Raw genomic sequence first — 23,107 nt, forward strand, 5'->3', positions numbered from 1 at the left:
CTACATGATCACTTAGTGAAAACATCTTTAATCCAAGAATAATTCCGAAAGGCAAACACCATCCACACGACTAAACATGTACATTGTCGTCTTCTTGTTTATGATAAATGAGTGTCTTTGATTTCTGATCAATCTGCTTATTTCAGGCTACCCTACCTTGGAAGATCTTCTTGACCATATCTTGATCTTTGTTTTGATGTTTCCATAACTTCAGTAGCTGGAAAGTTTGTTCTTGTGAACTGTATTGCCGCTTTATCTTTTCCACACTCTCCGCATTTACCCTGGTGCCAGGCAAATTGTCTACCAGGATGCTAAGCCAGTTAGGGGTGAATTTTGTAGGAACAGCAAACCTGAAGAATGCCTCCTCGCACAGGGTGACATCTAAAGGCGGGAAAACCAAGATTTACTTAACAACTGGGTTCTTGGAAGTCTAGTGGACAATAAATAAATAAGCCAGCACCATAAGGTTTTTCAAAATACAGTATGTTAAAATGTGAAATTTGAATAAAATCAACCCTGTGTTGGCTGGTCTTGGTAGCTGAATGTCAACCCAAATGGGCTTATGTTCTTAGGGCATTTGTGGGGGATAGTTTAAACAAATGTCTAATAAAAATATTGCTATGAATGAATTGTAGCAAACATTCTAATGTACACATTAACATTTAAAAAAAATTTTTTTTAGTGTTTTTTATTTATTCTGGAGAGAAAGAGAGAGACAGAGCACAAGAAGGGAAGGGGCAGAGAGAGAGGGAGACACAGAATCTGAAGCAGGCTCCAGGCTCTGAGCTGTCAGCACAGAGCCCGACAAGGGCTAGAACTCAGGAACCGTGAGACCGTGACCTGAGCTGAAGTCAGACGCTTAACTGACTGAGCCACCCAGGAGCCCCACATTAACATATTTTAATGTAGATCTTAAATATCCTATTAAAGGTTTAGTTAGCATCCACAGGTTACTTCAAGATCAATGTCAAAACAAATATAATTACTGTCTTTACGGGACCTGGAAAAGCAATCTGGAGTAGTATTTTGTTTTCTACACACACATAAACACATAGTTTACCTTTAAGAATAAGGAGGGATATAGATGTATAAGCACATATTCCGTGGGAAAATAAGAAAACACAAAAAATATGTCGTTTAGAAAAGAGGTACAATGGGGGCACCTGGGTGGCTCAGTCGGTTAAGCATCCGACTTCTGCTCGGGTCATGATCTCACAGTTCATGAGTTTGAGCCCTGCATCGGGCTCTCTGCTGATGGCCCAGAGCCTGGAGCCTGCTTTGGACTCTGTGTCTCCCTCTTTCTCTGCCCCTCTCCCGTTCACTGTCTCTATCAAAAATGAATAAACATTAAAAAAATTTTTTAAAAAATTTTTTTAAAGAAAAGAGGTACAATGGCCTGAGGGGGGTAGAATCTGTTTATCCCAGGGATTAAGCATTTGTCTTTGGATTCGTCAGACGTGGGTCTGAATTCTGACTTTGTCTCTTCACCACCAATATTGAACCTGAGCAAACTTCACCATGTTTTCGTAAAGTTTAAAGCTCATGTAGCAAAGGTACCCGGCACATACTAAGTGCTCAATGAATGATAAAACTAAAAATTAGGGGCGCCTGGGTGGCTCAGTCAGTTAAGTGTCTGACTTTTGATTTCAGCTTGGGTGTTGATTTCATGGTCATGGAATTAAGCCCCACATCAGGCTCTGCACGGAGCATGGAGTCTGCTTGAGATTCTCTCTCTCTCCCCCTCTGCCCCTCCCCTGCTCATGTGTGCACACGTGTGCACACTCTCTCTCTCAAAAAAAAAAAAAAAAGATTTAAAACAATAAAATTAGAAATGAATGAAATAAAGAAAAGAGAATGTAAAAGTTAGAAGTCACTCCTCTTGTCCACCCTTCCCTCGTTCCACTGTTTAAGAAAGCAGAACGGCCGAATGATCTGTCTAAGGTTCTGACTCCATGGGGAAAAAATGCTGGAACGGGGTTGGAATCTTAAATGTCTCAGCCCCATCTCCATGTTCCGTATTCTTCTGTGTCAGATAAAAAGATGCTGGGGGAGAGTCGAGCTGGTTAAATGCCGAAAGGCAGGTCATCGTCAGTGTGGCGCACCCTCCATGGAAGGTCTGACATTAGTCTAGTGATAAGAATGACAAGGTGAGGACACCATCCTGATGAGCGTCCTCACCAACATGGGATGCATTCACATGAGCTTGGAGTGAGTGACCTTTCATGAATACAGAGTTTAGGACAACCAGAGGAACTTAGAACCTCTCTGTGCCATATGGCAGTAGGCCATAACACCATACATGACAAAGCCGATTTTGCATTTTCTGATTTGTTACCGATTTATGTCATGGTGCCTCTTAGCTGTCAATTTTTATTCTTAAAAGTGATAAAAATGCATGGGGTGCTTGGGTGGCTCAGTCGGGTAAGCATCCGACATCGGCTCAGGTCATGGTCTCACGGTTCCTGAGTTCAAGCCCCTCATCGGGCTTTGTGCTGACAGCTCGGAGCCTGGAGCCTGCTTGGGATTCTGTGTCTCCCTCTCTCTGCCCCTCCCCTGCTCACTATCTCTGTCTCTGAAAAATAAACGCTAAAAAAAATTTTTTTTAAAGTGATGAAAATGCAGAACTTACCAAAAACCTCTACAATTTGGACTGCTAGTTTGGCCTTGGACATAATCTTTACACCACCCCTTTCCCCATGGGTAAGGTTTGATTCAAGTGTGAAAGGCAGAAAGTCAAGTTTGGGAGTCCGATCATGACATGGGGAAACCTCTGGAGAGATTTTGACTTAGGGTGTTAGCAGCCACGCATAAAGAACAGAGAACAATCTTCTCTGGTTAACATTCAAGAATGGGAAAACAGGAGTTTCGCTAAGAAGGGAGCCAGAGGGTCTTGTATTCAATTCAGAAGCGGTACAACAAGGCTGACATTTTGAAATATAATTACCTATTCCACATTTTTGAGGTGATTCACTGTTTCCAGAACACACGTTGTCGTGAGTTGCATTTCCTTTTTGAGTTAGAAGGAGACCAAATGCACTGCAGTTTGTGTGTTTTCTACAGGGTGCTTTAGATGACGTCTCATTCGAGAAGAACCCATCTGGACATCTCTTGCAAACTGTATTTCGCTCCGGGGTTCCTACAGAAAATACCAAGCAATTTAGCACCCTCTTCCCAAACACTTTTGCAGCACACATTCTCTAAATAAAGACAGTCTTGGAAAGACTTTTCACTTGGTTTTTACTGCTACTATTATGTTGCACAGACTTGAGGCATTTTGATTTTTCCCTTCATTAGACAGAGAGAACAAAACTTCTGCAGTTAGTAGCCCCTCAGGCTACAGCCCCTCCCATCCCTGTCATCCAAACACAAATGTGTTTTGCTGTTACCTACAAAACAGGAAACAAGAGGAAAGGAAAGAATAGGGGTGTTCATCCTGTCCTGCCTGTGCGAAGCATTGGTAAAGTCTTGTTGTCAACCATAATTCTTCACACATTTCTGCTGGAAAATCATGAAGATAACTGCTGTGTACCTGCGGTAATGTCATTCTTTGAGATCAGTACCCACTGAATGCCATGTCGTTAAATTCCAAGCGGTGCCCACTGAAGTTGTCTTTCCTGAATCCTAATTGTGAAGCAACGCATAAGTATGCTAACCTTGAGAAGTAAAAATTTACAACATTATAATAAACTTTTGAAGGTGGCCATAAAGTTGGTCAGTGACTCCAAAGCTTAAGACTGCAGTTAAGCTACACGGTAAATGGGAGATGATATACCGTTTGCTTAAACTATTGAGTTTTAAAAGAGCACAGTCGTTAAAATTTCTGGGAAGGGTGACTGCAAGGGCATTTTATTTCATGGTGGAAAGATACTTGATAAGTTTGGAGAACTCACTGATTAGAAAAATTTCAACCAGTCAACAACTAAAGATAAATACCTTCAAAGCCTTGGCTCTATTATGCGTGGCTAGATTATACATTATAGGGTATTTGCATATGAAAATACCTCCATCTAGTGTAAGCTAGTTGAACAGATTCAGACTTTAATATTCAAATGTAGCTTTTCCAGGCCAATTCTGGCTCAGGGGAGATAACAAATACAAAAGAGACACCATGAAAGCTACAGAAAGTTAATAAACTTCATTTATTAAAGATGCAAACCTCCCACTTCATTGTATCAAAACCAGAAGAGAGAAAGAGAAAGGAAGGGAGGGAAGGAGAGAGAGAGAGAGAGAAAGAAAGAGAAGGAAGGAGGAAGGAAGGAAGGAGGAAGGAAGGAAGGAAGGAAGGAAGGAAGGAAGGAAGGAAGGAAGGAAAAGAGCAAAATGATTTGGCTCTAGTTTTAGCTCCTGCCTCTTCTAACGGGATTGATGATGATGCATTGACCAGTAAAAATGACAAAGGGCTGGCAGGAAAAAAAGAGGAAGGGTCAAACTACAAGCCCAAAACTTTCACATGCCATTTCCATCTTTGCAGTGACATCGTGTTAGGAAAAAAACTTACACAGAGGTCTAATTTTTTAAGTACTTTCTTACTACACCTCTCCCCTTAAGTGGGATCCAGCTCCACACCAGTTCCTACAAAATCATAAGCAGAGGTGTTTGGGCGAGAATTCCATAGTATTCTTTCATTGCTAACACACTGGGAATCAGTGGACTTGGCCATCTGGATCCAAGTCTCCCTCTGCCAACTGCCACATGTTCTGGAAAGCAAACTGCACGAAGAAGAATCTTGTCATTCTTCAGATACGTGTTGAGGGCTTGGGTCTTGCCATGCATCCCGATGAGAAAGTCAAAGATATAAGACATTCTTTCAGGTGATGTCGCCTGTAAAGTTCTTTAACAAACAGAATCCAAGACTAATGGAAGTAAATGTTTCTTAATACATTTGGAGGCCTTATGTAATGGCCTTCCTGAGCAAGACTTCCTTCTTCTACCATTGTTAGAGCTTTATGGAAAAATAAAGATTTATCTATCTAAGTAAATGATTTTGCCTTATTAGTATCAGTGGAAATACAAAAGGTATAATCTGACAGGCAAAATATGAGATACCATAATGGGGAGAGGAGCTCTGCTTTCCAGTTAAGGATGTCACCACTCCAGCCATAAGGAACGGCACAGGAATTATAGGACTCACAGACAGAATAAAGTCAGTAAAACGTGGAGAGGAGATGATCTGACTTCAAAGCAACAACAGCACGGAATGGCTAATACTCTTTGGAATAACACCACATAGTCCTTCCTTCTCTTCGGGCTGGAAACCTCTTATATTCCCTGAGGAACTGCTCCGTGGGTTTTCAGGGAGGGACAGGTAAATAAACCCCATGGTGGTGCCATAAAATAAAATGTGTATCTGTGTCTAACTCTTCTGACTGAGTGCTGACTTCATTCCACAAACACATTTTCACGCTTATGTGAGAAAATTTCCTTATATTGCCATTATTTCCCAAACTTTTCTAGTTTCCAAGCTGCATGGTCCCTGCTTAATTAATTTTCCTGCATATGCATGCAACTTACTGAATTGAATTAAATGGATTTGTTTTTGTTGGGTGAGTTTTACCCCCTACAATTTGGCTTAGCTTTTGAATCCGAAAGAATCATCTGATAAAAGCTAGGAAGTGTCACCAATTTCTCCCTCAAATAGTCACGCTGGAGACATTTTAAGGGACACTCATTCAGTGTGCACCTCCTACAATTGTTTGTCTACGATTCACAACTTAGGAAACGAAATAGATTTCAATTTATGCATGTTTCCTATGTATGCCTTTAAACCAAAAGTATTTGCCATCCAGTAATTTAGGCTGTGTGTATCACAACTTCTGAACGTTAAAATAATTACAAATAATTAGCATCCTCTAAACCAGTGGTCCTCAACCTCGGGCAGTTTTGGCATCCAGGAGACAACTGGCAATGTCTGGAGACATTTTTGGTCATCACAACTGGGGGAAGAGTGCTATTGGCACCTAGTGGGTAGAGACCAGGGATACTGCTAAAGTAAGGGAATATTCTTAATTTTCCCAAGTCACTCGAGAATACACACTACATCAGAAGCTTCATGAATGTGATAGGGAAAAATGTAGGTTGCAGCTTTAAAAGATTCAATGCACGCTGGTCTTAACCTACGCTGTTCAAAATGCAAAACGAGAAAGTACTTTGTTTGTAGACAAGCACTTACTCTTGGCTTGACAATCTGTTTTGTCTCAGATAAAGAATAAGCTCATTTTAGAGATGCTGCTGGTCTTTACCCTCACAGACACTCGACTCCCACACCAAGGGAAGAACTAGCTTCATTTTTAATGATGAAATGCATTTCCCCTAACCATTCTCATTTTTTACATAATTAATTGTAACTGCTCATTGTTAGCACTCCAGAGCCTCATTAATATCAGTCTAATTACTCTCTTGGTATCAATTATCATTTCTGATGTTTGTCAAAAAGCACAGCAGTCTGAAGCTGTCCATGCTGAAGGGAAACATAGGGGTATCATATATCAGCTATAAACAGTGCAACTCACAGTGTGTCCCCTTTAAAAAAGAGCAATCCATCACGCATCTCATTAGAGGGCAGTTTGCCACACTAGAGGTTTGTCACCAAATTGCCCCAGCGTGGCAAAGTGTTCCTCCAAGAAATGGTCCTCTGGCAGCAATCCAGACACATAGCACGTACCGAGCAGGTTCCATTACCTTTGCAATTTGCTATCCTATAATATCATCGGGGCAGAAGTGTTCCCTTAAACCTTCGCTACTACCTGACTTTGTGCGATCTCGTTAATTTTGCCGCGCGCTGAAAGCCAATGCGTACCAGCGTGGAGCACTCCAAACCCGGGGGGGCAGCTTCTGTGCTTCAGGCAGAACTCAACCTCGAGGTAGCGCCCTTCCTCGCACTCGCACACGCGGTTGTGGGTGCGACTGCACTCCTGCTTGACATACTGCAGCTCCTTGCACACCGTTGTGCAGTACAGACACTCGTCACTGGTGTGCCACTTGTCTGTGTAGTAGTGGTTGGGACAAGGCGCACACACGGTCTTCTGCCTGGCCGTACAGTGCTGTTTTAGGAAGGTGCCGGGAGGACATTTGTCACACATCAGCTGACGCGAGGTTTCTGGGTCATAGTGAAGGTACTTTGGAGGAAAGGTTTCCTGGGTGGTCCATTTAATGGAGATGTCCAGGAACTAGGAGAGAGGGAAACGGCGGCACATTAGCACGGAGACAGGGTGGCTCTTCGGGGCAAAGGCGCCGTCAGATTCCAAAAGTCCTTTACTACATGAAGCCTCATTATCTTCCTGCCTGCAGGGCTGCACCACACAAAGTAAGTTCAGAAGCCATGATTTTCGCCTCCAGTAGCTTACTCTCAAAGGCCAAGACGCGGCTGGCAATACACATTATAGTAAGCAAACCCAGGCTCATGGGTGACAGGAGGCTTTATCTCCCTGGGCTTCAGGATTATGTCTCAATTAGTGAGTTGGATGGATTAGTGGTTCTCAACACAGCTATGCCAGAATCTCCTAGACTCCCCGATAAAATGCAGACTCTTGGCACTCCTACTGCCCATTCAGATTCCACGGGTGTGAAGGTGAGATCAGGAAGCTTAAAAATATTCCTGCAGTGACTCCGATGCGTGGAGTCCATCCTCAGTAATGATTCTTTCATTTATCCACTTCATAAATAGTTACAGAGCCATTAATATGTGCCAAGCTCTGTGCTGGGCAATCAGAATGCAGCAGTAAGTAAAACATTCAGGAATCCCTGCTCTTGGGGGGTGGGCAAGAGAATAAATAACAAATTACGGATAAATTATGTGCTAGAAGGTAAGTGTTGTTAAAAAAAAAACACAAAAAACAAGCAAGGCAAAGAGACTGGAAACATGGAAGGGAAGGTGGGTGATTAATGACATTTAAATGGGAGGTCACAGTAGCTGTATTTAGGACTAGTTGCTATCTCTCTTTCGGTTTTCCCATTCCGAGACTTGATTCTGAATGTACAGTGAAATAAAGAGTTGGTGATGTGTGAAGACTGCATAATTACATCAACAGTCATCCTGATCATTCATTCATTCATTCATGCAGCAGCTAGGCTCTGAATGCCTATCAGGAATATACCAGGAATGTGCTGATAAGTAAGACCTAACTCTTGTCCTCATGGAGCCTGCAATTCGCTGGAAAGATTCCTAGAATTTTAAGATTCATATTTCCTCCAGAACATCATATGGCCTACTCTGGACTCTCCTAGGTAAATAATGTCTCGAAAATTAAATGACCACTTCTCTTCATGTTGACTGGGAAAAACCTCAGGGTTTTCCAGCCAGGGTTCTGGAAGTTTCCATACATAATGTCAGGAAGAGGTCTAGTGCAGCAGGAGAGAGACAATTTTGTGGGGGAGAGTGCCCACGGGTGTTCTGTTTTGTATTGTAGATCTGAAAATGTCTTCAAGGGAACATTGGAGTAGTTCTTCGCACTAACTACAGAAAGTACACGCTCAGAAGAAACAGTGTTGTCTGTGTGTAGGGGGTGGTTTATTTGGTTTTTATTGTTTGTTTACGGTACAGGGATCGACACTGACTATTTTCAGGCTTTGGGGAGGTGGCAGACCAAACACAATAATTTTTTCCAAACTCCTCTTCTTTACAGAACACAGAAAATCTCACAGAAGCGAGCCCCTTGACCTGGGAAAAGCATGCCAAGCTAGGGAAACAGCACTCCCTTTTGAAGTAGGAGTGACAAAGGTGAAGAATGGCCCTTTTCATAAGCATTTGGGCATTTTAATCTAATTAACATCATTCACTTCTTACTGGAACATGACAGGCGTCAGGGCTGACTGAACCCAACGTGAGCTAATAAACCAGAAGAAAAGAACAAAATATCTCACCTTGGGCCACGGACCTTTGAACCAAGAGTAATTTTCAGAGTTCTGTGACCTAAAGGACTCCTAACCAACAAAAAGTAGAATACAGGGCAAAATCAGGGCTGCTCCAGGGGCCTTCTCAAGATACCCTCATGACCTGAGGGTTTCTGGGGAAAATACTTCTTGAATTTCCCTGGGGCTTTCTATTGGCACAAACGAAATACACTGACATTAGGAGACAGAAAAAATGAGCCAGTAGTGAGTGGAAATTCTGGTTTGCTCTGAGACTTTCAGAAATACGGAATCCATTTCTTCATTCAACACACATTTGTTGAGCACCGGCTGTGTACCAGGCATAACTCAGCATACTCAGCATATAATGGTGCACAAAACAAAGATGGTCCTTGCCTTTAAGGAGTTTACAGTCTAGTGAGGGGGCAGATGGCAAGAAGCGAAGACATAAATAATTACAAATAGCGCTCAACGTTTTGAAGGAAACAAGGCAAGAAGAAAAAGCTTTGTGGCTACCTGGTCATTTGAACGTATTATGCTACCGTGTGTAGATTTGGCTTAAATATTTCTAAAATCTTCAATGCTAGGGAATGAAGTTTTCCTGATTCGATTTGCAGACACACGGAAGCAAGAAGAAATGCTTTTCTCTCTTGCTGTTCACGTTTGATTTCCTGAAAGACCATCCTCCAGCCTGACTCCCCAGCATTCCCCCTTTCTCACTTCAACATGGTTGACATGCGCCCATTTACTTACGAGCTGACTCTTTTCTCCCTGACCAAGATGTGATGAGTATGGGATGGGAAACCCCCCACATGCTGCCTGTGTTCCTCACTAGAAGGAGCCACACAAATAGAAGATCTGACCAAGAACACTGATGCAATTTATATTTTTCTAGGCAACTGGACGTGACACTGTTGGTTTCCTGAAACCATGCTTTGGAAATTGGTTGCCATTTCTTCAAAATACAGGGAAGTTGAGGTAAGAGGAATCCACAGAGAAATGAATAAATAAGGTTGACTTAAGGATTAGAGGGCAATTATATTAGTGAAGGTCATTTCTCCAAGGCTACCACATGGGATTGTCATATATATTTTTAAAAATCAGAAAGCCTTGAGGAACTACAAAATAACTTGTTTTTAGCAATAGCAACTTTCTATTGGGCCTCTGTGTTTTATTTGAAGCTTTTCCACTTTGGTAAAAAGACAGAACTGTGTGGCCAAAACTGGATGGTTAAGTCTCAATCTCTGGTTAGCCCCAATTCCCGCACAGAATTTCTGGAACTAGTTACTGGACAGAGGATGGGCAAGATCAATAGGGCTCTTCATCTCAGTCCTGTCTCTTGGTTTCTTCAGCACTTCCTGGAAAAGCAATGAAAAACATGCCAGAGGAGAACACATCATCTTAACATTGGTTCTATCTCCTTTGTCAGTTGGTGGCACTTAAATATAGGAGTTCAAAAATAAATTTCTGTGTAAAATGCATAACCACTGATGGACATCTGCAAAAGTTAGGAAAGGTGCATAGGTGTGTCTGCAGAAGCACAAAGTGCTTTCTGTAGAAGGGTTTTCTGTTTTCTGGTTTTGGTGTTTTATGTTTGACTTTTAAAGAAAAGGTAAATGGGATTTTTCTCTATTTTTTCTTTCTTCCTCCTCCCATTCTCTATCCATCCATCCTTTGGTGTAGAGCACCTGTGCCTGAAGGGAATCTGAGAGACCTCCAGTCTCGTGCTTCCTCCCCTACCCCGCCCTGATCTGAAGCCACTGGTGGACAGTGGTTAAAAGAATTTTCTATCTCAACCCAAACATCTTTCCTCATTTATCAAATGTTAGTGGAGGATGGTGGAGAGTGGTTTGAATTAGTTGCTCTCCAAAGCCTTTTCGAGCTCTACCATTGTAAGATTCTGTGCTTTGATAGCACTTCATTAGCTAATGGACTTAGCAGCAAGTGTCTTGCTTTAACTCCCTTCCTACTTCTTGCACCAGTTTATTTGTGAAACCACTTTTTTACAGGAGAATCCTCTTTTCCAGTCTGCACTTCTTACACTCACGCATGCCTTCTACTCCCTCTGAAGAACCAACTGATGCCCCAGTACCCTGAATTCTCAGGTACTTCTCTAACACACCATCTTTCATCTGCTTTTACCGTGGAGTTGGTACTTCACCAAAGTCAGTTGTACGTTTGTTGCTGAATCTGTTTATGCCAGTTGTACATATATATCTGTATATGCTCTAGTTGTAATTATCCTTAGGTAATTCAATGAAATGTTATGTAAATCAACAAACATGGGTGTGAAAAAATTATTTTTCTATGAAAAAGATTTGGGAATAACTTGATAAAGAGGAACCACAAAGAAGCAAACACAAAAATCTACTATAGACTTCGGAGTAGCTGAGACAATTATAATAACAAAATGGGGGGAATATCTAGAGTAATCAGTTTGTTTCATAAACTGGTCTTTAAGTACCAGAGTTGAAATGGATGGGCAATACATCATAGATCAGGGTTCTGGAAGAAAGACAACATAGGATTTCAGTTAGCAAACAGATTCCAGGAAAAGCCTTGGCCAAATCTCAAAACACAGGTGGATAAATGTTTATTTAAATGTTTTAGTTTATGATATATGTGCACAATTTTAATTATTAAAGGTTTTAATTGATTTATCTATTAATCATCTAACTCTTAGTCCCAAATATACAAAATTTCTAATTAGAATTCCCAATATTTAGGAAGTCAAGTAGTATAGTAATGGTATGTGCAGGCAACAAAAAACGGACAAAATGAAGATGGAATTCTGGTTTGTCTATTCCATTCTAACATGTATGCATGAAATCTCTACTCTGTGATAGGCAGTAGAACAAAAAACAATCTTTAGGATATTTGGTTTGTATCTACATTAGGATGTTTTACTATTATTATTAAGTTTCTACCAGCTACAAGAATGAGTCTTAGAATGAATAAGTAACTGTCCTACGTCACGCTAACTAGTGGAAGCACAATTCAAACACAGAGCATGTTCCATAGAATACTGGGGTTTTTTGTCAAACCTTTTAACATTTACCAAATGTTCTCATTTATGCTATAGTCTAAAATTGAGACCTAACACACTAATATTTCATTTAGACTCAAGGGCATAGAGTTAGGAGAACACAAAACATCAACGAAGCCTTCCTGAAGTCCAGATGAACTGATGCTGACTTTTTTTTTCTTTTTTTTTTTGTACAGAGACTAGCTGTTACTCATCCAAAGCTACCAAGATAGAAATTTCTCAGATGGTGACTAGAGCACTTTACTGGTATATGCTTCGTCCTAAAGGACGAAAGAAGAATATACTTCCTCCAGCAAATTTACTTTTGCATTATGCAGTACAGCCAATTCCATACTACTGGGCTTGCTCCCTGGTATACAGAACCATGAGTGACCTAGTCGGTTTCCGTTTATGGAAAATTCATTAAAAGGAGCCCACGCACAGCTTGAAATAACTACTTGGTTTGGGAGTTCCTTTTGTGATCTCTTGTCATGATCTTTGCCACAGAGAAATATTTGAGGACTATGCAGAGTTAGCTAAACCTCTGGTAGTTTGGAAAGCATGCCATTTTACAGTCCAACTTAGCCAAGAAGGGACACAGTCATTCAGTTTCTGAAAGATCTCTCGTAGTATAAACTATAAAGCTTATTTAAAAAAAAAAAAACTATTTTCCCATGAAGTTTAGTGTATTGGATTTTCTATAGTTTTATAGTGTAGTAGTCCACTCCCTTTTTCCTCTATTCCTTAAATAATTCATTTATATATTCATTCAGCAAACACAAAACAATTACTATGCTCTGGAAATACTGCTAAATGAAGTTGAATAAGTTAATGTTCCTGTTTCATGGGAACATTCAACTAAAAGCCCAGCCTGATGTAAAATACTCATAAATCAGTGAAAAACAATTAGAAACAGAAGAGAGGAGATAGGGGATCAAGAAAAGACTCAGCAGAGCAACAGGTCAGAAATTATGAGGGGCTTAAGTTAGACACTGGTGATAGAGGAGAGGAAAGGATAGATATGATCTGTTGGCTGACTGCATAGGGGGATGTCCTAGAGAAAGCAATTGACGAACATGCCCATGAATTTTAACTATTAGGTACGAAGTATTGTCGTTAATTGCTGACAGCAATAGGAGGAGACAGTTATGGAGAAAGAAAATGAATTTGGTTTGGAACATCTTCCATCTATGAGACTCAAGTGATGTCTACTAGATAAGTGGATATATGTATTGGGAACTTAGGACAGAAAGGCAGCTAAAGACATAGGTTTCAATGTTAAGAGCACACAAATGGCTCTAGAAGCAGAGAGATCAGATGGCATTACCCAGGGATATTACATATAAGCATAAAAGAACAAAAAGTTAACCCTTGAACTTATATGCAAGATGAGATGAAAACAGAAGATGAAAAAGATAGGGATATCACAGTGTTTCAAAAAGAATGCCAAATGGATAATAAGTTCTAAAAAGTATACAGCTTGGCCATTAGATCAATGTTAATTACGAAGAGCACTTTCAGCTGGGGATTTGCATTTAGAATATAAATACTGGGGTTCCAAGCTCAGTTCGACCACCAGGTTTAGTAACCCTGAGCCACTATCTTACATCTAAGATGAGGATACTCCTTATTTTAACTATCCCTGTACAACTGTTGTATTTCAAATGAATAAAAGGAGGGACACAAATACACTTGGTAAATAAGCTTCCAGACACGTAGGAGGCATTATTACATATACTAATTACATAGGAGGGGGGAAATGGGCGACATATTGAACCAGACTTCTTTCTGAAGACATGTTGAAGTTTTTTGTTCAGTAGGAAGTAACACACCTATGATGGGCCATAAGTTGATTCTCTACCTTATTCTTGTCTCTAGAAAAAGTGTCTCTGATTTTTAAAAAAATTTTTTTAATGTTTATTTATTTTTGAGAGAGAGAGAGAGAGACAGAGCATGAGCGGGGGAGGGGCAGAGAGAGAGGGAGACACAGAATCTGAAGCAGGCTCCAGGCTCTGAGCTGTCAGCACAGAGCCCGAAGCAGGGCTCGAATTCACGAGCCATGAGATCATGACCTGAGCCAAAGCTGGACGCTCAACTGACTGAGCCACCCAGGTGCCCCTGACTTTTTTTTTTAATTAGTTTCAGTATCTGCCCATCTGATATCATTTTCTTGTTCCATATCAAATATTTCAAGGCAGTTTCATGGGTTTGCTTAGAGGGACCAGATAGAAAAGTATTTGTCTCCATACTCCTCACAAGCTTAACAGGGTATCTTACACATATCAGGTATTCAATATATCTAATTTAATTTTATGCAATTCAATAGATACATTGAATGCTTACTATGTGTAATTAGGATTACTGGTGATGATATATGCATGCAGACAAATATCCAATATATAAAGAGTAAATTTGCAAGAACAAGTAAAAAATCTGCAATTTTCTCGTCTGTAAAATAATACTGATGACAGAATTTGCCTAAAGGAAAAATTTTTTTTTGTATTTTAATTTTAGAAAGTAAGAGAGAGCGTGTAATCGGGGTAAAGGGGCAGAGGGAGAGAGAGAGAGACTCTTAAGCAGGCTCCATGCTCAGCACGGAGCCTGACCTGGGGCTCGAGCCCACGATCCTTGGATCACCACCTGATCTACAATCAAGAGTTGGATGCTCAACCGACTGAGCCACCTAGGCACCCTTGAAGGAAAAAAATGTTTAAAGCACCTTTCATCTTATATGGCGTTTTGTAGGTACTGTTTTATTTGCATTTAGCTTCCATTTTAAAGGCGAATGTAGAAAAAAAGCAGGTAGTTCATCAGAGACGTTTATCTGCTGCTGCCAGGTCCACACCTAAGGGTCTCTCTCCCACTGCGTAATAATTTTCACAATAGCCAGTTGTTTGGTTGAGAATTAGGTCTCTAAGAAGTAAGCGCAAATGAATTAAATCTGTTCATCTCTACAGAACTCATTTGCTGCCAACAGCTAACGCCAGGCAATCGGGAAAGGAAACACAGCAATTATGATTTATTAGACGAATCGCTGAGCCAGTTTCTACACTATTTTGCTTCCCTTGGGGCTGAAGAACTGTCTCAAGTAAACTTTAACTTTAAATGTGATTTTGCGTTCCCTTCAGAGCTTTCCTTTAGCTGTTTGAAGCCTTTAAAGTTAATTAGCAGTACCTTGTTTATGTTTGGAATCAACTAGAATTGTCAGGACAGATCTGCTGAGGAGGCTTTTGGTGCTTCAGAGGAGTTTTACAGACAATTGAGTTTGATGGATTAAAAAATAAAAAGGAGAAAAAAATCTCTGAGAAAAAAAGTAATACAGGTACACTTAAAACTTTCCAAGAAAGCTATGTAGAGATCTCACATATTTTGGCCCCCAGGATCTTAACATTTCTTCTCTCGGGCTTCTGTTAATCACCAGATTTGAGATTGAACATTAATTCTGAAAACTTCAGCTCAACAGCAGGGCTGGCTGCAGTTTTCTCTATAATTATGTCCATTCAGGCCCACTTGAGAAGCATTACTTCAGAGTATTCCAGCGATGGTTCCTGGCATTGGGGCTCAGAATTGGCAATACATTTGGTACGCTGATATTTTTGAACATCAATTTTTCAATTCCATTTTATTTTTACAGTGCTTTTCTTTGACGATAATATATCACTCCCATCATTTTATTAGTCTCTTTTGGTTGTTAATGATATGGATTGGGGTCCAATCACCATATGGTTAAAGGCAGCTGGTGAGAAAAAGAAATGAAAAGCCATGGTGGTTATCAAATGGAACAGAAACTACAAATCAAAATGGAACCCAATAGGATGTGAGTTAAACCTGGAGGCATTTACTGTGTGCCTACAACATGTGAAATTCTAGAAGTCGGGGACATGGAAATGATAACAGCACAGTACCTTATATTATTATATACTGGGCTCTTTGTTTCCATGCTATTATCACCCATCCCCTCCACCAGCATTGAGGAGTCAGGATTACCCCCATTTCATAGATGAAGACACAGAGTGTCAGAGAAGTTTAGTGACTTGTCAAAAGTCACAGAGCCCACACACGTTTGAGCCGGGATTCAAGCCAATCCCCTCTGAATCTCAGCCTTTAACAAATGATTCTTCCCTCTAGGAACTTGCAGTCTGATGAAAGAGACAGGCATATAAATAATCAACTACAACACAATATAAAGTTGGATAAGATCTATCTTTTATCTATCCATCTTATCTATCTGTCCATCCAGACATCTATCTATCCTGTTGAATAATTTCTTCTCCCTCTCTTATCATGAAATGCAGTAACTCACGCAGCCTCTCTGCAGGCTGGTTCTGTGACACTCCACAGTACTTTATACTGAGTAGTAGCTTCTTGGTAATGCACCCTCTTGAATTTGCTCTCCTTCCTTTTCTGCCTTAGTCTCTTTCATGCATTCCTCTTTCCCTAAGATTGCACTTTCTAGTAAGGTACTAAAACATAAGTGTTTGCCTCATGCTGTGTTTCCTGAAGCATCTGGACTTAGAACTCATGTCCAATAAGGAGATCAGGACATTTAATTTCAAAAGAAGACAAGCATGGTGACCCCCAGGAGCTGAGGGAGGAGCTGAAAAAGGATGAAAAGTAAATACATCAGAATCACTTTGTCCAAAGATTTGACCCTCCTGAGCCCCATCTGGGGCTTTCTTAACCTCAGCAGAGAAGAGATCTCTGGGTTTGAAGGCACCCACAGAAACTTGGCTCTGACTTAATGGATATTTTCTCCCCCACTGGACTCAGCTACTAGATATAAATTCCTATAGGGCAAAAAAACTCAGCTAGGTAACTTTAAGGAAATTTATTTAAACTCTCTGAACCTCAGTTTCTTCATCTGTAAAATAGACACTAATCTCCACATTATTGCATTTTTATGAAAATTAAGTGAAATATTATGTGTGACTTCCATATACCAACACGTTCGAAGAATCATTAGTGTCTTTCTAGTTTATGATTTCCTTCTTTGGCTTAGCTTAAATGGGTGGAAGTTACCCTGATGAAAGATGACTGGGAACTTCTATGAAGGAAGGATCCATTGGAAGTGATAAAGAGGAAAAAACATGATGCCTGCTCACTTAGTCTTGCATAATAGGGTGTCTCATTTAGAGTCTATTGTTAAGTATCTGTTCACCTTTCCCTTTTGCAGCCTGGCTAAGCTTTTGTGTAATTTTAGTTGACTAAATTTTGAACGCGCAGCATCAGAAGAAAGAAGAGGTCCTTCCTCATAAACACTTCTAATATCTTTGATGAAGAAGGAATTTAAGCCTTTTCATCATAAGTTTAAGCATTTGTGATTTTACGTGCTCCATAAAGTTCCTGCCTGTCAGTGATCAGACAGACCTGGGGTTTGGCTAATGTGTCAGTTAGGACTGGCTGGGTTTTATGCTATGCTAATAAACAACTTCAAATTTTCAGTGGCTTAAAAATGACAAAGGTTTGGGGTGCCTGAGTGGCTGAGTTGGTGGAGTGCCCGACTTCGACTCAGGTCATGACCTTGAGGTTCACAAGTTCGAGCCCCAGAGTGGGCTCTGTGCTGACAGCTCAGAGCCTGTAGCCTGCTTCCCATTCTGTGTCTCCTTTTCTCTCTGCCCCTCCCCTGCTTGCTCTCAAAAATAAATAAAACATTTAAATTTTTTAAAAAAATAACAAAGGTTGATTTCTCATTCATGCTATATTCCTAGTGAGTCCACGGAAGCCAACTGACATTGTCCTTTGTCCAGGACCTAGGATGATAAAGCAACTAATGTCTAGAACATGGCTGGTTGGCTGTGGAGGAGAGAAAGAGAAGAAAAAAAAGCTGAGGGAAGGGGTCATATGTCCACAGTTAAGTATTCTAATTTGGAAGTGGCATACCCTTTTAATTCACAAGTCATTGGCCAGAACTATTCGTGTCCTCTCCCAACCCCCCACCCTCACCAGGAGGCTGGAAAGCACAGTCTTAACAAGTTTCCGGAAGGGAGGACTGAGAACAATTTACAAATAGCACTAACAACTACATCATTGCTCGATAAACATCACTCATACTTTCTCATGGACCTTTATTTTAGCACAATCTAGGTAATTTTCTCTTCTTTTTACTGAATATTAAAAGAAGGGACAGAAAACAGAAAATGTGGGAGCAGGATTTCTATCAGCCTGGTGTAGTTCTCAAGGGTAGTATTTAGCCCATTATCATGCTTATTCTGCCCGCAGGTTTGACATTTATTCCAAAAAGCCATGTGCAGTTGACAAGTACTTCCTTGTGAAGACAATTGCAAAGAAAATTCTTCCCAGTGAGTCTAAGGAGATTGCTAGCAACCAAAATTATACCTCTTTAGTAAGTCCTCTGGGATCTCATGGACTTCAACAGAATTTCTTATATGTGAAACCAGCTGGGGAAGAAACAGACAACGGCAACAAAATAGATTAAAAAAAAAAAAAGCCCATGCCTTAAAGGTAATTTTTTTATAGATAAATAAGTCCTTTTGACTTTTGCGTGTTTGGAGTGTCGAGTAGTATATCATCAATTTCTTACTATTATTTTTTAATGACAAAAGCTTAAAACTAAAGCAGTCCTCCCACATATCACCTGGTCCAATACCCCTATTTTATTTTATTTATTTATGTATATTACTATGATTTTTTTATCCAAGTGTAATTAACACACAGGGTTGTATTAGTTTCGGGCATACAATATAATGATGCAACAATTTTTAGAGATGGGTAAAGCCAAGACTCACAGCGCTGGAATCACCAACCGGACCTCAGACTAAGGCACAACTGAGAAATTAGAGCCTTTGCCTCCTGTCTGCCACTGCAGCGATCTTACTGTCACTATGTCCAAATGAGTTCCTAAATTACATTGTTGTTGGTGGTGGTGGTGCTGTTACTGCAAATTGATGGTGGGGGGGGGGGAACTTTTTTAAAGAATAGGTTCCTGATATCCGTATCTTCAAAGAATAAAAAAAAAAAATCACTTTTTTGAACAAGAAAGCAACATTACATGGGGAAGGGAATTGAAGTTTCTGAATCAAAGACCAGAGAAGAAAATTGAATTGACTAAAGGCAGTCAGAAAGTTTAGATGAATTACTGTCTTGTTTTAAATCTAAATTCATCCTGACACCCATTTCCCTATTTTATAGTTGATTATTTAAGAAACTCTTACAGAAAATGCTTCCAAGGTACAGACTAAATTGAAGTAAAAATCCTAAGGCTGTTCTTTTTATTTTTATACAAGATGCTTCAAGGAAATTAAACAATGTCTTCACAGTATTAAAACATAATTTTAGAGAGGCAAATTTTTTAAAAAATCAAAATAAGAAAGTAATAAATCAAGGCCATTAGGAGCACATTACTTTTTTAGGAAAGAGATTTCATTTCCTCCTGCATCCTCTACCTATAATGGTCTGGCTGATTCAGGTGCTTCTCAGAAATTGGGGTGAAAACAATCTACCCAGGCAGGGAAGTCATGTCACCTTGTAGTTGGGAGGAACCATTTTAGTGTGTCTGAAGACTGTTCTGGCCTTCGGAAGGTTAATTTAGAGAAGCCAGGTAAATGTGAGAGGGAGTGGGTACCACACAGCTTCGTACCTAATGTGTTGTCACACTATTCTTATCCCTTACAACCGTTTAAAAGAATTCTTTTTTTAGACTTTCTATGCTAGTCACCCCAAAATATTCTGTGGTAGTGAGTTCCAAAAACTAATTACATGTCACATAAAAATACCGTCCTTGTATCTATTTCAAGTTGGCCATACCTCAGTCTTTCTTCTTGCACAGATAGTTTACAGATGTTGCTAGGATTTCCGATTCACTAGTTCCTGCTATTGTGGGTTGCTCAGTTTTATTTTGATTTTTGTTTTCTTTTCTAAACATGGCTGCTATTATTGTTCATATTTGCATTTTGTTTACTGGACTATCAGTATCAGAAACGCATGCTGAGGCTGCTTCCCCCACTCCTCTCTGGCCGTGTGACATCACCCTTCCCACATCTACAGCTTTAGACACCCGCTGTATGCCGATGACCAGATTTTTTTTACCTTCGGCCCAGGCTTCTCCTGTGCTCTGACATTTTGAATCCAAATGTCTACTTGACATCTCCATTGGCACATTTTACAAACACGTAAAACTGATCAACCAAAAAACAAATACTTGATGTCCAAACCAACCATATGGGTAGGTCAGAAAGTGGGTTCGACTGAATTTAGGTAGCACCTCCAGGGGTCACTATATGGATCTAGTTCATTTCCGTTGCTTACTTAAGGATGGGTCTTCGGGGCGCCTGGGTGGCTCAGCTGGTTAAGCGTCCACCTTTGGCTCAGGTCATGATCTTGCAGTTTGTGAGTTCCAGCCTCACATCAGGCTCTCTGCTGTCATCACAGAACCCGCTTCATTTGGGATACTCTGTCTCCCTCTCTCTCTGCCCCTCCCTCTCTTTCTGCCCTCCCCCTGCTCTCTCTCTTTCTCTCTCAAAAATAAACATTAAAAATAAAAAAGAAGAATGGGTCTTCACTAAGGTATTTTCATAGTAGAAATGTACAAAAGAATATCTAAAATATTGGTCAAGTGGATAGGATGTCATGTTTATATTTTGAAAGAGATCAAAGCCAACATTAGAATGTTAAATCTCTGGCAGTAAGCTAAATTCTGTTGGGACACTCATGGAAACTGTCGGTAGATTATATAACACCCCACCAAATCTCACTATAGTTCCTTTGATTCCACAAACACACATTTAGTATCATACACTGTGGAGACCTGGGGAGGGTACAGTTATGAAGAAAATGGAAATCTGTGTTTGCAAAGAGCTTATACTTTGTTTCTCAGAAAGTGGTGATGTTATTCCCTTTCAGTTCTGGAAAAATTTCTAGGGGATTTCGTTGTCACAATCACTATAGACTGCTAAGTGTCCTGGACAATCAAGAATAATCTCACGTCTCACACACTTTAAAATGTCCTACTGACAACTGATATAAGTGATCTAAGGGCACCTGGGTGGCTCAACAGGTTAAGCGTCCCACTCGGTTCAGCTCAGATCATGATCTTACAGTTCGTGAGTTCAAGCCCCGCGTAGGGCTCCGTGTTGATGGTGCGGAGTGTGCTTGGGATTCTCTCTCTCCCTCTCTCTCTGCCCTTCCTCCACTTGCACTCACTCACTCTCTCTGCTTTTCTCTCTCTCAAAATAAATAAGTAAACTAAAAAAAAAAATTTTAAGTGATCTAAACAAAAAACCTATTTATCATTATCCTGACCTAGATTCCGATTACATTTTATATATACACAAAGTGGTGTTTGCATGATTTTTACACATACTAAATGTTATAGGATTTAACAACATAAAATTGATTTGAAGGTTGTACTTTGCTTTGTTTAAAATTTTAGCAAGGTTTGGTCACCATTTCAGAAAAGCACAGCACCAAAGCCAATATTGATCCTGGTTTCAAACCCCAGTGTATCACATGGGCTTCAGCCTTTGCTCCTAGTGGCCTGTTCATGGCATCACATCAACATGCTAACATATCACCGCTTCATTATCTCTTACAGTGAAGCTTATTTTATTATTAGCTACTTTCCTTTTATTTCTCCTTTATAGTTATGCCAGTATATTGACTTTAAAAATGATGGATGTAGGTAAAATATATGTACTCTAAATTTCATTTCAGGAGAGCAAGAGAGTTGTTACAAAGGATTTATTTTCAAAGTGCATGGAAGAAATGATAGCATGGAGAATTACTGCCCTACAGGGCAAAACATACAAATACACTGATAATGTGGGCATTTTTGCTCTTCATAGCTCCATCATAGGCAGCCAGGCATCATTAGTCAAGGCCGTGAGTAACGCGAACATAAATTTTTATACAGTTACTCTTTCTCTGCAATCTATTTCCCAGTCCACTTTTTTCAGCTGCAAAGGAGAAACTCAGGCTAAAGAAAATGCTATTGGTTAATGAGATGCTGAAGGAAATAATGCTTTTCACAAGAAGCTTTCAGAACAGGGAACATGCAGGCAGGGGGGCTGAGGGTTGCTTAGGGCAAAACCCAGCAGGCAAGTTAGTGGATAGGAGAGCAAGAATAGTTGGGTGTGTGTTTAGTGAGTGCCCCTTTGATAGACACGGCCATAGCTCTCCTTCTAGAACTGAGTGGATAAAACATCTGGCATGGAATGCTTTCTTCCCCAACCAGTGGAATCTGACACTGTGGTTTAAGCCTTAGAAGTAAAATTAAAGATTTACTTTAATAAATTAGTGAATTGTGTTTTGGTTGCTAGGTGACAAAGGTCAGGAAGGTTGCTAGGGGCAGGGATCAGAACTGTTTTGGACTGAATATATGTCAGATTCTCCTAGAAACTTCAGAGTGATCATTTTCTTAAAATAAGTAGATAAGCCAACAAATAAAGGCTAGACAAATACACACCCTCAATCACCAGGCGAGGGGAAGGAAACCAAAATAAACAACAACAAAACAAACCGGAAAAGGCATTATCCTAAAGTACAGGCCAACCAGGCGGTAGTCCCGAGAAGCCATCATCTGCTTTCCCCCAAACCCATCATCCGCACACTCCACCCCAAGTCTTATCACCAAGACATTAATTAGGAGCTTAGCTTTGAGAAGGCCAGTGGATGGTTGGGCACTACACAATGGGAAGCTTCAGCCACCAGTTAAAATCTAGGCCTAGGCCAGGATGTTCCCAGGGTCTCAGACGGCCCTTGAGCAACCATGAACGGAACGGCCTGGTGATATGCTTACCTCACTTTGCAGTGCAGGCCCCTGCTTGACACATTGGTGAGCATCCCGGAGAGCCTATGAGGGGACTTTGGCATTGGCCTTCATGGCCACACCCCCACATTGCTTGCCTACCAGTATATCCTCTGCTATCCCCAAAAGAATCTAGAATTCCAGTTTGCTACACGATTTTCCTTTCTCTCACTTCTTTGGTTCCGGACACGTGGATTTTATCTGCAACAATGAAAACATTCCACTCCTTCTCCAAACCTTCTCTCTCCACTGAGCATCCTCAGCATTTCTTTTCCATGATTCACTTGGGTCTAGATTTAGCTACAGTTGTCTGTGAGCAAAATGCTAGAAGCTAGAAGCTTCATGCTAACATGAAGCAGGAAATGTATGTGGTATCTTGCATGTGTACATATCATTGGCTCTATTTTACTGAGGAGAAAACTAAAACTCAGGAAAGATGTAACTTGCCCACAGTCATTGATCAAGTAGTGATG

The 23,107-nt window shown here is 40.4% G+C and overlaps 1 protein-coding gene across 1 annotated transcript in view; it reads right to left on the minus strand.

Moving 5' to 3' along the window:
* TNFRSF11B (TNF receptor superfamily member 11b) overlaps positions 1–23,107 on the minus strand; it is a 29,564-nt gene that overhangs the window by 3,777 nt on the left and 2,680 nt on the right. The window contains exons 2-4 of the mRNA XM_043601634.1: positions 6,797–7,166; positions 2,945–3,136; positions 157–381 (exon numbers count right to left, since the gene is read on the minus strand). Coding sequence (XP_043457569.1) covers positions 157–381; positions 2,945–3,136; positions 6,797–7,166 — 787 coding nt within the window. The remainder of the gene's footprint in view (positions 1–156; positions 382–2,944; positions 3,137–6,796; positions 7,167–23,107) is intronic.

Source organism: Prionailurus bengalensis, chromosome F2 (genome assembly GCF_016509475.1).
Source record: "Prionailurus bengalensis isolate Pbe53 chromosome F2, Fcat_Pben_1.1_paternal_pri, whole genome shotgun sequence".
NCBI lineage: Eukaryota > Metazoa > Chordata > Mammalia > Carnivora > Felidae > Prionailurus > Prionailurus bengalensis.